The 16,743-nt window shown below is 37.7% G+C and overlaps 1 protein-coding gene across 11 annotated transcripts in view; it reads left to right on the top strand.

Moving 5' to 3' along the window:
• AGTPBP1 (ATP/GTP binding carboxypeptidase 1) overlaps window positions 1-16,743 on the top strand; it is a 75,044-nt gene that overhangs the window by 4,177 nt on the left and 54,124 nt on the right. For 5 of the 11 annotated variants that reach the window (XR_009208640.1, XM_058424235.1, XM_058424233.1 and 2 more), the window contains exons 2-8: window positions 3,070-3,140; window positions 4,987-5,118; window positions 6,192-6,262; window positions 14,935-15,065; window positions 15,576-15,643; window positions 16,062-16,125; window positions 16,487-16,633. Coding sequence is in view for 10 of the 11 variants with exons in the window: in XM_058424235.1 (XP_058280218.1) it covers window positions 6,231-6,262; window positions 14,935-15,065; window positions 15,576-15,643; window positions 16,062-16,125; window positions 16,487-16,633 (442 nt within the window). In the remaining variant the exon portion in view is untranslated. Of the gene's footprint in view, window positions 1-3,069; window positions 3,141-4,986; window positions 5,119-5,717; window positions 5,785-6,191; window positions 6,263-14,934; window positions 15,066-15,575; window positions 15,644-16,061; window positions 16,126-16,486; window positions 16,634-16,743 lie in introns of those variants that run through there. The other 6 variants (XM_040089840.2, XM_040089842.2, XM_040089837.1 and 3 more) reach the window with 3 other exon arrangements.

Raw genomic sequence — 16,743 nt, 5'->3', positions numbered from 1 at the left:
TATCTTGAATGAACCTTTTCTCATGGAAGAAATACTTCTAGGGTACTTTAGGTACATTATAATACTTTGATGGCACCAAAATGTTTTGTACTGCTATATATTAAAGTCTTAGGAAGAGATGGCTGTTCAGTGTGTACTCAATGCCATTCCATCTTATTTTACAATTCAATTTAAAAAACAGCTGGTCCTGATAATTGACTCTTTCTGGGCTATTGACTAGGACTTTAATTGCTATGAAACACAGCGTAAGATTCAGCATGGAGGGCGAAGTCTGTTTTTGTTTTTTGTTTTTTTTCCAGTGCTTGTAAAGGTTCAGGAACTGGGCTAGGGATAGTCGACTTCAGGAAACAGATTCTTATTACCACATTAATTATCATTCTTTATGTATATGGTTCTGTTTACTGGATTGTGATTGAGTACAATGTAATGTTTGCCAACTTGAAACTTAATTGTGAAACTTGAAGAATTTTCCCAGGTTTTTAGGATGGTTTGTAGGTAACCAAAGCTTCTATGGATTGTTCTGTGGATTGAGCTTTTAGGATATAAAGCAGTTTGTACGAGTAACTCTGGTGTCTCCAAATAGCTTGTGGGATTTTTTTACCTAACATTAGGTGTCATGTTTTTATTAAGGGAATTGTTCACATGCAATAACTTTGCTAGTTTGTATGGCATTAAAATAGAACTGCATTCTTAAAAAAAACACAAACCCAACCCACTACCAACCATTTTTTCAAAAAAGATAGTTGTATAAGTTGTCATTTGAGACACTGAACTGGAAAACAATATGTTAAGTATGAAAAAGTAAAGGATTAAATAGACGAAGAAGCTACTTAAGGTATAATTGCTGAAACTTTTGCAAATGGGCAGTCCTCCTTGTGGTGCAAGAGGATGAGATGGGGGAGACAGCATCTCTGTATTGATAGCAGTGGCCATTTCTTACTGCTCTCAGAGAAAGAATATTCTGCTGTACTGATGAATAATTCTTTTGTGTAATGTTGGGTAACATACTCCTCATCTGTGTATGGTGTGTTATTAGTGTGGTTTTGCCATATATAAAATGCTGATTATCATGGGTTTACCTGCTCTCTACATTCTTTTTTGAGTAGCTTGCTATTGGTACAGAGACCATGACTCTTTCTGGTTTTCTTAAATTTTTAACACAGAGTATATTCCTACAAGTGTAAATTCACTTAGGTAAATAGTCTGTTCTTGCAAACAATTTACTTCAAGGCTTAAAAATGTAAACCACAAGTGGTATTTTGGAATTAAGATTGCCTAGAGCACAAGGAATGCAGAAGTCTTTTTATATGGTTTTGTTTAAACGGACTTATAAGTACTTTGAAAAAGAATATTTTGACCCATGTGTAGCTTCTGAGACTTTGGGATGCATGAAATGAGATACTTTGAAAGGTGCATTTGCTTGTGATTTAATTTGCACCGAACTGGGGGAACTCACATGTACTTCTGTGAGAGGCAGAGGTGCATTTGGAAGCATGCCTGAGAATGCAACCACCTTCAGGGTTCCAGTATAGGTTTTTTTCTGCCTAGCATTTGTGAACTTTTAAAAAGTTACGTGTTTTCTTAGTTCATACCGATGGTTTTTCTATTTAATTTTTAATTTGTTGCATTTTTACACTATTCTGTCACCTAACATTTTATACTCCTTTTTTTGCATACTAATGTTTTTTGTACTGTAGCAGTTACTAAAGATTTTATTCAGCTACTTACTTGCTTATGCTATCTGGTAAGTAAGTACACATCAAAATAATTACTTAGTTACTGCAGACTTGTTCATGGTTGCTTTTTTTTCACCTTTCAAATCAATAGCTTCATGATAATCAAAAGTGAAGTCTGAGCTTTGGCATTGAAAATATTTTGGGTTGCACCAAGCTTTGGATACAAAGAAAACACAGAAATATATGTGTGTATAGATGAACAGTCGTAGAGGTTTTGCAGAGCTATTGTGGTAGATAAACATAAAAAACTTAAATTTGTTTTTTCTCTTGATATATATAATTTGATATGTGGTTTTAGCAACTCCTCTATTTATGAAAATAAGATACTGTGTTTTAATGTATACTGAACAGACTCAAAAAATGTGCCTTTCTATATAATATTTATTAAGAAAAATAGTTTCTGGAAAATAAAAAATGAAGAGAATATAGTGCAAGTAGAACAGATTGAGTAGTATTGATAAACTTTGCATGTCCATACTTGATTTTGATTTTTCTGGTTTCACTTGGAGAGGAACTGTGATTTTTTTGAATGTAATTACAAAGTACTTGCAGGAAAATCCTAGTAGTAGCCATGGAAAATTTCAGACATCTCTGGCTGGTTGAAGTAGTCTCTTTTCTGGTTGTGGGGTTTGTTGTTGTTGTGGGGATTTTGTGGGTTTTTGGTGTTGTGGGGTTTTTTTGTTTGTTTGGTGTGGGTTTTTTTGTTTTTTTTTTTGTTTTGTTTTGTTTTGTTTTGTTTTGTTTTGGTTTTGTTTTGTTTTGTTTTTTGTTTTTTTTTTTTTGTTGTTGTTGTTGTTGATTTTCTTGTGTGTGGTTGTTTGGTCTTGCTGGTTCCTGGAGGGGTGAGAGGGGTTTTTTTTTTAAGTAAAGAAAATGCAAAAGTACTTTAAAATTTTTTTAAATTACATTTATCCTTCCAAGGCAGGCATGTTCTCTGTTGAAGTATTTTGTTCAATTGAACAAGTGAATTCTGTTTATGTAATAAACTGAGAATGTCCTTTAGCTTCAGTAACAGAAAACAACTTCCTTGTTTTCCCTAAGAAAAACTTTTAATAGCAGGATTTTAGCATGAAAACTTTTCCAAGGTTTTGAGAGGTAGGATTTCTGCCAGTTACTGTGAGGAAGAAAAACCTAACAGGAAAGTAGAGGTGTTGTTGGTTGAAATAAAAGTTTTGGGCCTCAGATGTGACATTATTGTGTGTTTAATTTATGAGAATTTCTTTCAAGTATGATGTTATTAAAATGACAACGGAAATGCTCAGCACTAAACTGTTGTAATGGTGACTATGTGTTTTCTCTTCCTAGTGTCTAACCTAAACCCTCCTTCTTTCAGATTAAAACAATTGTGCTGCCTCTTGTCCCATCACTGCATGCCCTTGCACAAAGTCCCTATCCAGCTTTCTGGTAAGCTGTCTCTAGATGCTGGAAGGCTACTTTAAGGTTTCCCCAGAGCCTACTCATCTTCAGGGTGAAGAGTCCCAACTCTTTTAGCCTTTCTTTATATGGGAGAATGTTCCATCACTCCAGTTATTTTTATTGCCGCCTTCTCGACTCTCTTCAGCAAGTTCACATCCTTCTTAGTTTGGGACCTAGAGAACTTGTGTCAGTAAAATCCCCTCTGAATCCTGTTATGACATCTGACCAGAACTATTGCTGCCTTGGAGAGGCTGAGCATCTTGGCATTCTTCTAGTACATATATATATATATCTATATATATCTATATCTATATATATATCAACTTAGTATTCAGGAGGATGGATTTTGTACAAGTCCTCTGTAGGCACTCCCACTAATGCCTAATAGACGCGCCTGAATAGGAGGTCTGAATGAAACCGTGCAAGTCCATTTCTTTAGCCATTGTTTTGAGCAAAAGAAAATTGCTTTGTGATGGTCATTGCCATTTGGTAGAGTAGTTTTGTGGTTTGAGTATTTATCCAAGAGCTAGGAATTCCATGGATTCCATGTTATTCTTAGATTTTGGCAAATGCCAAAATTTCATAAGAAAGATAAATACTTGGAGGGGCTATGCTCTTTGCTTTTGCATGAACTTTGTCAGTGAGTGTCAAATTTTCAGGGTACTGAGAAGCTGGATCAGCAGGGAAGGCAACTCAGTGTTCAGAATTCACCTAGGAGTGAGTCAAATATGTGCTTTTCTGAGGAGAAAGGAAAATATGAAAATTATATGTAACTTCATACAGGCCATTTTATTTATTGTAGTGTTGATAGCATTATTACAGCAATTATTACAGTGCAGCTTTCTGATCTTACGAAGGCTGTTTCCCCTTCCCATTGGCTTGGAGTTTTACTTAGTCAGCACTTCTTGCTCTCCTCTGCTTCCCCCCAACTTGAAGTGCTTTCATTCAGTTGTTGTTGGACCTTTACAAGCAAAACTGATGCTAATTTTTCGTTTGCTCTGCTACCACTGAAAGGCAAGTGGCATTGCTTAAAATATGTAAATTCATTCACCTTCTCCCTTTAGCTATCAAGTGTTTATTCAAAATAAAGATAATATTAAAAGTTTTAAATTAAATTGGAAGTTGTTTTTTTTCATTACCTAGTGAAATGTTAGAGATTTTAGAAATGTGAAATGTTAGAAATTTTTTTCGGGGTTTTTTGGTGTGTGGATTTTTTGGTGTTTTTTTGGTGGGTTGGTGTTTTGGGGTGTTTTTTTTGTTTGGTTTGGTTTGGTTTGGTTTGGGTTTGGGTTTGGGTTTTTTTTACTTTAGTATGCATAGATGGCCCACCACAACTCTCTGGATTGCTCTGTGTGCATTTCTCTTTTCATTTTTTCTCCTGCTCCTTCTCATCTGTTGTTAGTTTTGTTGGGTTTGTTTTGTTTTGTTTTATTCTTGTGCTTTTTCTTTTTTACCTGACTTTTCCCCTTGACCTGAAGCATCAGTAAGCACTTTAGTGCTTACTGAAATACTTTGTGGTCAATTTAGGCAAACAGACTAAGACCTCGCAGTTCAAGATGGCTCAGCTCAGTAGCTGGCTCCACTTGTACAGCAGTTCAGTGCACAATAATATATAGACACTATTGGCACTGGCAGACTGTTCATCATCTGCATGACGGCAGGTCCTACTTTTGCTGCAAGCAAAACAGCTCTTGGTTACTTGAATCCAAGGGTCTGATTTCCACCCAGTAAGACCTGCAGCCTGGTTGGAATAATCTAGACTTCATAATTCATGAAGTTGTCAGTAATGTGGTGGACACAGCTCTTCTCTTGTAACTATTTATTTTGTTTAAAGGATTTCAAGATAGTTTACGCATAAAGGATACTTGGACAAAACTAGGACACCTGTTAACTTGAGTCAAGCTGGAATTCTTATGAAAAATTAAGCGTTTTCCTTCCGGTTGCTGGGAGAAGATTCTGCTTTCAGGTAAGTCTGGAAATAAGCCTGTCTCATACTTACCTTCTTTAGGCTTTTAGCAGTGGAGTAGAATTTACTTGCAATAAAAGCCTGATTATTTACAATAAGGATTTTTGAGAGGCTTTACACATTTCTCTGGGGAGAAGGCAATTGGGGGGGTAGGGGGATGGGGGGCGGCAGCTGGGTGTGTGTGTAGTTGGCTGAATTTCTTGCCTACATTTCCCAAGAAAAGAGTGCTTTATCTTATTCATTCTCAGCACCCATATATTTGAACATCCATTTTCCCCTTTTCTCTGTCATCTATCTTTAAATCAACCTCTGTGCTCTTGGAGAACAGGTTTTTTTCACAGTGGGAGTATTAGTCTATCATTCATAGTAGATCTCAGATGGAAGTACTGGTGCTCAGTTAATGGTCCTGTAGACTGCAACCTTAATTGCTTGGAGGCACCATTTGAGGAAGCGGTGTGTCCTGAGGACACTATGTCCTTAGATGGATAGGAAAATTGAGTCCTTGGCACGATATGGTTTCTGTCCAAGAAGTGTATTGAGGTCTTGCTTAAATAAGAACACCAAATACTCCATGTTTCTCACTGTGCCTCTAGCCTTAGTTATTCTATAGATACGTAAAATAGCAGTCAGAAACCAGTATGTTGTGGCATCTCATGGTATTATCAAGTAAGTTTAAAAAGTGTATTTATTGGCTTCAGCAAAAACTTTAACTGGTAAAATTCAGTCATTGACAGGAAAATTGTGTCTAATAAATGATACAAGTTTCTGTTTTATTGTAATTAGACTTTCTGAACTTTGGTAGGCCTAAATTATAATGCAGACTCATACTCCGTACTTAAAATGCAATAGTTTATTTTAAAAGCTGGATCAAATAGTGTGAAGGGAGAAGAGTTTGTGACAGTGTGGAAAAATGCAATCAGTATGAATTAACTTAATTTGGCATTTCTAGTGAAGGGACATTCAATAGGGTGGCAGCATTTCTTTTTTCTTTTTTTTTTTCCCCATTCAGTATGGTGGCAGCATTTCTTTTCTAAAGCACAGAAGATAATATGTTCTTGTTTACTATCTTACAGGTTGTCAGAGATGGTGATTTGAAGAATCATATTTCCGATATGAGCAAAGCAAAAACATCATCTGAAAAAAGGTAAATTTAAAGCTGTAGTCAACTCTTGCCATCAAGCTATTTGAGATTTGTGGGAAAAAAAAAAAAATCTTTATCTTAGTAAGAATATCTTTATCTTCTTAGTAGGATTATCTTTATCTTAGTGAGAAGATAAATAAAATACACATTGTGGATCTCTAGTAGGGATGTGCAAGTTGGTGTCCTGAAACACTGAGGGAGTCAATATTGATTAACACAAATTATCTTCATATTTAATAAATATATTTTTAAATCTAAGTTTTCACTTAGTTTTGTACATGATAAAATATAAACTACATATTAAATTTAATTGAAAATTTAATTAATTTCATAATTTTATGCACATATTGGCAAAACACAAAGTCATTTCCACTGAAGGAATTATAGAAGTTTATAATACTGTGTAAGAAGCCATGAATTTGTCATAAGTTGGGTGTCATCCTGCAACAGTCTTGCAATCCAACACATAGCTAGGACAAACCAGAGTGGGCTGCAGAAGATGTCGGGTTGAAAAGCTGTGTTTGTTATTTTCATGTGAACTTGTCTTAGCCAGCATTTGAGAAATTTGTGAAATTACCTCTGGAAGGCTGTTAAGCATCAGGAAACTATTTAAAGGCTTTCAGTCTTACTTTTTTTCTTAAGGTAGCACAGATTAAGCTACATTAAATCAAACCAACTCATCAGATGAAAAAACAATTAAAGTCAGCAAAATTGATAATTTTGGCTTCAGTCTTAGTTTTCTGAAGTACCAGTTATTTTCTGTGTGAGGAGGTAAATTTTCATGAAGAACATGCTCTACTGTGAATTACTTTGTATCTTGGGATCTATTGAAAGTTTGACTTTAAATTCTTGTATGTAGAATCGTCCTTACTTTTGCTGACTTCGGGTGGAACAGGGTTAGAGTTGATATCAGACTGCTTTTTGCTGTTTTTGTGTGGGGAAGATCAAAAGAAATGGTTAAAAAGAACTCTTAAGTTTTGCTCTTGTGGTAGACTAGTCCTTAGGCATTATAAAAACAAAGCAAGCTCTCTGTCAGCAATGAGTATTCTTAAAAATACTACAAATTATAATGCGTAAAATATACTATCACAAGGAATATTAGATATTTGCGGAGTTGCTACTTAAGTGCCATTTATTCTTCTTTACTCAGAGACAAAATTAGAGTTTCCATCTCTGTAATTCAGAACAGTTGTTCCTGAAATTGTTAATAAGTTGTGGTGATTGTGTGTACAGGGATAGCTATGAACTAATCAGAAGTATCAGCTCTCTAACAATTACAAAAAGAAACATAGTGTGAAATTATTTGTGTTGGACTAAAATCTGAACAAACTCACGAGAAGCCTGCTTGTTTTAAAATAGGTTTTAAAGGCTCATGGTAACGTGCCAAAATACAGCTCTGTTTACTGCTGGGGAAGAAGGAACTCCCTTATACTTCTGTGTGCTGGCTGACTGCAAACAGCAGTTTCAGAGGAAATAGGTACAATTGAGAAACTGATTACATCCTTCATTTGACTATTATATTTTGTAAGGCTTCTTGCAAGGTGAATAGGCAATTACCATTCGAAGATAATTGAATTTTTATGAGCAGCCATGGCTTAGAGTTCCCTTTCTCATTGTGGGTAGACACAGAGAACGCTATAATGATATGGTTTAGCATTTGCATTGTGAAAGTGGCCTACAGTGAGTAATGGAGGACTGTGAATCTAGCACTTCTTCATGATTAGAGTTCAAATGCTTAAAACGTTTGGGGGTGAAAGAAGTGTCCCTGTAGTGAGAAATCTCTCTTTGAGAACATGTTTTCTTGTTGAGGAAGGTCTCTTTCAAATGTGAACCTCTTGTTGCGGTAGTTCTCTTTCAAGTGTGAAGTCCTCGAGTCCTCTGTTCCTCATTTGTCTGGGCATGCTGCCATATTATCTCCTTGTGGCTTACCTGACCAGAGAAGGAGGAAATCCACAAAGCCCTCTGGTTAGCTAGAGTCATGTTCTAAGTTTTGGTAACAGTTGACATAAGGACTGGGTTGTTTCCTTTATGCAGGCAAAGTGGTGGTGTGAGGGGCATTTTGAACTATAGCATTTGAATGTGGGATGAAGAAAGACTTTCCTGCCTGTGGAGACATGAACTATACCAGATCAGCTAAGCCTGGTAAACTTCACCTCAGGATGCTGAAAGTGTCTGTCAGAGAATAATACTTACTGGTTATCTTTGGACAGAGTGGAGCACTCACTGGATACCAAATCAGTGGTGGTTGACAGCTGTCGGAAGGAAATGGTGCACAATTTACTTCTGGATGTGCTCTCTCTCTCTGATTAGTTAATGATGGAAATATTCTGTTTTTTTACTAATGATCTGTAAGAGAAGAAAGTTATTAAAATTACAGACAACTTGAAGCTCAAAAGATCTGCAAAGCTACTGGAGCACCAAATTATTTCAAAATATTCTTGTGAAGTGCAGAAAATCGTTAAGAATATTTGATGGAAATATGTGCAAGATACTGTGCTTACAGAAGTATGTCACTGGAACAGATAAAGGACAGTCACACCTATAGTAAGAAGTGCCTGAAATGACAATATTAAACTTCAGGGAGAATACCTTTCAAATGAAGGCATACAAAGAATGAGATTGCCTTTGGTTATTGAATCATTTTTGCAGATCATCAGGGACTGGTTTGGCACATATATGTCATGGAGAGCAAGTCTGGTGTTTATCCAGATCTGAAGAGAATAGTTTTTATGGTGTTCGGAAGTTTCTTCTGGTGCTCTTTAGTCAGGTTTTTTAGTAACTAAAGGTAATAGAGACTCTGTGTAACTCTCAGTGACAGACTGCTCTTATGAGAAGGCTTTAGAATGGATAGGGTGAAAAATGTCACTCCTAATAACAAGAAGGTTCTTTACCTTGTGGGAAAATGAGTCTCATATTCTTTCTGCTGCCCTCCAGCATCGGTGACAAGCTCTGGCACTCACTGTAGCTGGGGATCTGGATAGCTGCATGTTGGTATGTGAAGTCAGTTCTCAGTCATCTCATTCCTTCTGACAATGGCTTTTGACTGAAGTAGAAACCATAGTTCATCTTCTAGTTTGATGGGTAATGACTCAAATCTATATTGAATACTCCAGTCAGAGTTCTTGAGGCTGGTCTGCATTGCGTTTGTACCAGTTTGATCCCAGGTTTCCCTTAGCGATGTCTCGTTCTACAAACCAATTTACTCATGGTGCAGTAACACAGAAACATCTTGGTGCCTCCTAGGAGTGAACACCAGCAAAGGAACCCCTGGGCTTTTATGCCTTCACAGCCCAAGCACAGGAAAGTCTTAGCTCTTCCTCCTGAGTCTCTGGCTCCTGCTGTGTCTCTGTGTCTGGTCACCATGAAAGTCTGGCTACAGCCTTCAGGGTATTCATTTGAGATTCTGCAATGTTGGCAGCTTGAGAAAAAACATACCTCTGACAGGACAGAGTTCATTTTGACTGTTTCTTCTTGTGGAATTGAATATACTGAATTTCCTGGTGCTTCTCTGTTTTGGAGAAGTCTTCTAGATTTGGATGCTGAATGGTACACTGGTCAAAACATATGTGTTTACATTACTAATATGAGAGGGTCACATAACAACTTGTGCTTTCATTTTGTTCTGAGGTCAAATGGGTGGTCACAGCAATATGACCGACTCTGCTGCTGTATGTCTGGCTGACTGCTGTAATTCTTGCCCTATGCTCTTTTTGATGTACCATGCAGGCATTGAAAACTGTCAAATAGTTTTATAACCACTATGTAGATTAGTGTATAATTCTTGTTTTAAGAAGAAAACTCAGCCATAACTAAGAGGAAATCAGGACTCTATTTGTATTTTGGCGTCAGCTGCTGTTAATTTTTTAGCATGCTTTATTGTGTATGCTGAAGACATGAAACGTAGTTAGCTGTATTTATGTTGGAAGACTTTATATAGGATGAATACCCTAAAATCATTTTAAAGATGTCTCTGCTGTAATAAGGACTCATTGCTGTTGATAGAAACTCTGTGCCCAGGAGGAGTTTATGACTCTAAACCTTAGAACTTAATACTAGGAGGTATAACAACTTGAGAATTACTTACCCTATCTAAACATTTTCAAGCTTTTATTAACTATGGAGGAATTATGTTAGATGCTGGCTTCCTGTATGGTGAATTGCTTCCATGTGTCAATGTTGCTTCAATTTTCCAGGCTGCAGCAGTCAAAAATCAGGTTTGCTCTGACATTTTTATGCCTATAAATGAATTTTATCTTTGCAAAAACTTTAAAAAAATGTTGTTGTTGTTATTATTACCACTACTACTATTATTATTCCTCCTTAGCATCAGCCTTCTTGGGTTGTTTTCAGCTTTCAAATGTTAATTTCACTGTGAGACCAATGGTATATGAGCCTGGAAGTGATACACACACACGGGTTGAAGCAGCACTCCTTGTTGCTTGTCTCTATCAGATCCACTGGCTCCGTTTTGCCCAAGCTAGCTTGAGACTGTGACAAGATAGGAAAACTACCCTGGGTCCTAGAAACCAGGGGAGCAGTGAAGGGACTTTTCCCCCCTTATTATGAGAGAGAGACCCCGTCTAAGGTGAAGTAAAGGAGTCAGACTTGGTGAGTGGGCAAGTCCAAAGTCTTTACTCTGTCCTGTTTGGACGTCTGCCTCAGTTGTGCAGCTCTTGCCAAGTCATGTCCCAGGCCTCATGTTGTGGACTTACATAGAAGGGCGGGACTAAGGGAGGGGACAAACCAACACCCAGTGAGGGATAAGGTGGGAGTGGAACAAGGTTGGAGGGACATTCAAAGAAACCAGTGGGAACATAAAGGGAGGAACCTCCTCGGCTCTTGCCCTATCATTCGATGTCCTTTACCCAAACTCTCCAGAAGCTGGGAGGAACAGCTGAATGACAGACAGGGCCCGCAGGAGGGGACTGGGAGGAGTGTGGGAGAATGGACTGGGAAGAGGGACAGGGACAAACCTTGGAACATAACATTTCCTCAGGAGAACAGGGGAGTACAGAACAAACGATTATAACACAAAACCCAATATAAAACTGACTTGGTTTGAAAGACAGGTATCTGCTAGGGAGGGGCAAGGCCTCTCTAGGAATGGGGAGTTCTAATCTTTTTTTTCTAAGTTATTATAATTTAGAAGATTAAAGAGGCTTTTCAGTCAGAGCTATGGGAAAAGGAGTAACAGTTGTTTACTAGTAAGTATAACAAGGCAAACAAACAACAACAACTACAGCACTAATAATAAACAGAACCAGGCACCTCGAGGGGCTTTGTTTCACAAAGCCTGGGGCAGTCTGATCCCTTGGGGCTCTGAGAGCACCAAGCTGGAACGGTGGAAAACTCCCGGGCTGATGGCTGGAACGGCAAGGGTCCCCAGCAGGCAAACGGGGAATGTCCCGGCAAAGTGAGCAGTGCTGAAGAAGCCACAATGGCTGGGCAGGGCTGGCCCAGCTCCAGCAGGGCAGGAGAAGGAGCTCCGAATTGCTGGGCGCTCCAGCAGATGATGGATGGTGATAGAATTCCCAGGACCAGACTCTCCGTTAACAATGGACTCCTCACATAGCAAGCAGCAGCCCCACCGTCCTCCCCGATGCCGAGAGCAGGAACAGAACCCTCAGCTCTCCCAGCCCTATCCTTTTCCCTCCCCCAGACTTCGTGTGAACTTCTCCCTCCTGGCCATGTCTTTTGTGTGGGTCAAGCACTACCTAAGCACTAGCACTTTGTTTCCTAGTAACTCATGGGGAAAAATTCTTTAAGACAAAAAAGGAACAAACCTAACCCCCAACAAAAACTAAGTAACATAAAATACAATAAGAAAACAAATAACAATGCAGCAACTTCTCTTACGAATTGGCTTATATGTGGGCTGGCTGGACTCTTACTTGTTTTGGTTGTGGAGCTGAAGATAACATCCAGTATAAGTTGGTCAGTTTGTGTATTGGATCAACAGAGCTTGTGGATTTCATGACAGTCTTGGGTCAGTTTTGGAGAAATTCAAGTTCAGTGGATGAACAGAGAAGCAGAAATAAACAAAACAACGCTTATGCAAATAATAATGGCTTTATATCATTCAGCATGGTGTTAGATGATGAGAAAGGATTGGAGTTTATGGATTGGAGTTTAGATGATGAGAAAGGATTGGAGTTTAAAAGGATTTAAGTTTGGATTATGCTTTACTTACACAAGGAAATTAATGTTTCAACACCTAAGACAGATTTAATTTAGATTTAAAAATTGATTTTTAAATTAAATTTTAATAATTAAAAGTTTATAATTAAAATTATTAATAATTAAATTTTTAAAAAATCAAAGTCTAGAAAATACCTGAGAAAGTGATAGGCTTACTTCACAGTATAAGATTACTTTTCTTTAAGAGCTGTAGTTAATATAACCATTTCCTGTTCCTTTTGTTATCAGCTTGTAAGTATCATCTGTAATCTGAAATCGATTTTTGCCTATGCTTCTTATTTAGATTGTCAGTGTGGAAAAGTGGGAGTGGTAGAAACAGTTTCCAGCTCTTACATCAGTTTGCTTTCTTGGCTGTATAAATTTTGCCCTCAGCTAACTTTTCCCCTTGATTTTAACATTTTAGTAGAGTTAATCTAAATGTGAAACCTTTACACAGATGTAAGATATAAATCAAGGAATAATAATTCCTCATTGTTATTCATAAAGCTAGTATTGTAGACTTTAGTTTTATTGTAGGTAGAACAATGTGTGTATAAAATGAATTATTGTTGATTATTGTAGGACTCTAATGTTATGAATGAAAAGCCAAGTTAGTTAATGCATGGAAGTCAGTTTCTTGTAGTTAATTACATGACTACAATTAAAATGTTGAACATCTGATTAAAAATTACTGTCATGTTGGAATGTGAAGCTCAAAACTATTTTGAACAATTATGATCAAAAAGTATAGAACCAATAAAACAGTTTCTATACTGACTCTGTTTAGAATAAATACTTCTAGCAATTCTTCCTTTGTAATCTACCTATCTATATAAATGCCTGGACTGAAGAAATGGTGTCTTACACTAAAATACATTTTCAAGGTAATTTTTTGTTGGATGGAGTATTGGGTTTGCTGGTTTTGATAGCAGAGGGGTGGCTGCAGGGGTGGTTTCTATGAGAGGCTGCTGGAAGCTTTCTCCACGTCCAGCAGAGGCAATCCCTGGTGGCTCCAGGATGGACATGCTGCTGGCCAAAGCTGGGATGGTCAGAAATGGTGTTAACACTCCTGTGATAATAGATTTAAGAAGAAGGAGAAAAGGTTATTGTGCAGATGTAGTTGTGGCCAGAGAAAAGTAGGGTGAGACTATGTGAGAGGAATGGCTCTGCAGGCACTGAGGTCAGTGCAGAAGGAAGGGGAAGGAGATGCTCCAGGCACCAGAGCTGAGATTTTCCTGCAGCCCGTGGTGCAGCCCATGGTAAGGCACCTGTGCCCCTGCAGCCCATGGAGGTCCATGGGGATGCAGAGGTGGTGCAGGAGACCCACACCCGAGCAGGTGGATGCACAAAGGAGTCTGTGAAGCCAGGGGAGGCCCCATGCTGGAGCTTGAAGGACCTGTATCCTGTGGAAGAGTGACCCAGGCTGCAGCAGTTTTGGGAGGACTGCTGCCTGTGGGATGGACTCACATGGCAGCAGGTCACTGAGAGCTGTTGCTTGTGAGAGGGACTCGTGTTGGAGGAATTCGTGGAGAACTGTCCCCTGTGGGAGGGACCCCACAGTGCAGCAGGGAAACACCTCCCCTCCCTGAGCAATGGGAGAAACCAGGGGTGATGAACTGACCCTATAACCCCATTCCCCGTCTCCCTGTGCTGCTGGGGTAGGAGGCAGAGCTGGAAGGAGGGAGGGGTGGGCAGGAAGCTATTTTTAAGGGGTTATTTTACTTCTCATTATCCTGCTCTGATTTTGTCAGGAAGAAGTTCACTTCATATCTCTAAGTTGAGCCTGATTTTCCAGACAGTGAGTGATCTCTCCCACTCCTTACCTCAACCCACAAACCTTTTGTTAAAATTTCTTTCCTCTGTCCAGCTGCAGAGGGGAGTGAGTGAGTGGCTTTGCTGTGTGCCTGTCCTAAAGCCACAACAGCAGGCCAAAATACCCTTATATTCAAAATGAATCCAAACTTGAATAATAATTTTGGAATCCTTCCTAAGGTGGTTGTTTTTTTTTTTTTTCCTTCAAAAAAGTGTTCTTTTTCTTTAGCTGGTATGTACTAGTTTGCTCACTCCATGAATGACATTATTTTCTTCCTTTTCTGAAATGCCATCCTGTGAGACAAGCAGTCTTTCGGACTGTTTGTAGCCAGCTGTTCCTTGAATCGCAGGTTTGATAGGGTATCCTGTCACTTAACAGCAATTATTAAATATAAGTCACTCTGGGTGACATAGATCAACAACATTTGTACCTATAGCTGCATTTCACTTGCTGCAACTGATTTCCTTGTTCACAGTTGCTATTGGAGATGCTGTTATAGACAATCAGTCTGCTGCACTGCAGGCTTTGCAAAATCTGTAAATTTGCCCGAATTGAGAATTAAGACTGTTTTCCAATCCAGATAAAATAGGAGAGTGAATTAGCCACACCAATTACTCTAGCATTGAGTTTCTGTTGTTAGCTTCTTTTTTCTCTGATTTAGATGGAAAAATCCTCTTTCTTGTAGTGTTTCTGCCAATTCTCGGACTATATCCCTTCTGTCACAGCTGGAGAAGATCAATTTGGACTCTGTAGCAGGGGAATCAGACCGTGCCAGACATGTTACCTCAAAGATCCTTCATCTGGTCCAGAGTCAAGGTAATTATCTAAGCTTTGTAGTTTTAGTAGTTTCCCTTTTGACCCTTGCTTCTTGTGTCTCCCTTTTTGGACTTAAGTTTCTGTTTAGTGAACTTGATTATCCATCTGTTTTTGTCACAGATTGTTGAAAGTGTCTGTTTAAGACCGTGTTTAATATATCTAGTGTAGTATTGGTAGTGGTGAGTCCATTTTGTGTTTTCAAATAGCTGTAATTTAGGTAATAATTCACTTCATATGTATATATGTCTCTGTGTATATATGTGAAAAGTAGAAGTATCTGGAAGGCAGCTTTCTTACTGATATTTTACTTTTCTTCTAGGCCATCACAAGATTGTTGAACAATTGAAAACAAAAATTAGTTTTAAAATTGCTTAAGTCTTTTACTTAGTTCTATATACCAATATGCATTTTTAATAAGTTTTATTATTTGCACTATAAATTTTCTTGTTGATTTGTAGGTGATAACATATTTTTTTTCTGCAAGCCATTATTGATCTTTTTCTCTGACAGAAAAAACCAGGAAGGAGATGACCTCTAAGGGCTCCACTGGAATAGAAGTTATCCTGTCAACCCTAGAGGTAATTTTTTTTTCATTTTTGTTGTTATGGGTTCATAGCAGTTTTCCATTTTATCATTATGGAATATATATTTGTTATATTTGTATTATGAAATGTTTTTATCATATGGAGTCTTCAAAACTTGTGTTGGTCTGTAATGAATAGATACTGTCTTTAAGTAACCTACTTTTGAATTTCTCTTCATTGTATTTAGTTTTTCTAAGAAGTTGCTTGTCACCTATCAGTTCTAATTGATGTGCCATACTACAAAGTGTGTTTTAATTTGTTTTGTGGTTAATTTGGGATGCATAGTGGGATGGCTGCTACTTGGGTGCATCTGAAGTTCTACTTGATTTTGTGGTGGCAATTCCTCCTAGTTTTAAGTATCCAAACCATTCTATTAGACTGCTATGTTAAAAATCTCCTTTTTTTATTGCAGAAGACAAGAGATCCTCAAACTATTTTAAATATATTGAATATTCTCATTGAGGTAGTCTCAGTTGGTAAGTTTTCATTAAGCAGCAATATGTGATTATATTCATGCTTTTCAGATTTTTTTTGTTTGTTTTTGCTAGGTACTTTTTATTGTTGTTTTTTTGTAAGTTATCATTACTTTGGTTTTTGTTTGTTGTTGTTTGCTGAAGCATATGCAGATTTGAAAGAATGTAAAGACTGAAGTTACCTTTCTAAAAATCCTGCACAATAGTTTATGTTGCTATAAGTGTAGGTCTAGCATGTTCTTGCATAGTGCAGTCACATATAAAGAAAATATTTCTGTTCTAAAGACTAATCTATGATAACTGTATCTTAGATATTTAATTGTTAGATTTTAATTTTAATTTCAATTTTAATTTTAATTTCTAGGTGGTGGTCGGAGAGCGAGTGTGTTAGTCACCAAAGGAGGGACACAGATCTTGTTACAGCTGCTTTTGACTGCCAGCAAAGACTCTCCACCAAATGAAGAACTAATGGTGCTTCTTCATACTCTTCTTGCAAAAATTGGTCCAAAAGGTGATAATTACGGCTTCATAATTACAGTTTTATAATTGAAACTTAATATTTTTTTTTCTCTTATTGTGCAAGCATCTACATACTCAGAATTGGTAGAGAAGGAAAAAAAA

This window comes from Hirundo rustica, chromosome Z, assembly GCF_015227805.2.
Source record: "Hirundo rustica isolate bHirRus1 chromosome Z, bHirRus1.pri.v3, whole genome shotgun sequence".
In the NCBI taxonomy this organism is placed as follows: domain Eukaryota; kingdom Metazoa; phylum Chordata; class Aves; order Passeriformes; family Hirundinidae; genus Hirundo; species Hirundo rustica.
Note: the sequence above shows the minus strand (reverse complement) of the source record. Positions and strands in the feature narration are given on the sequence as shown.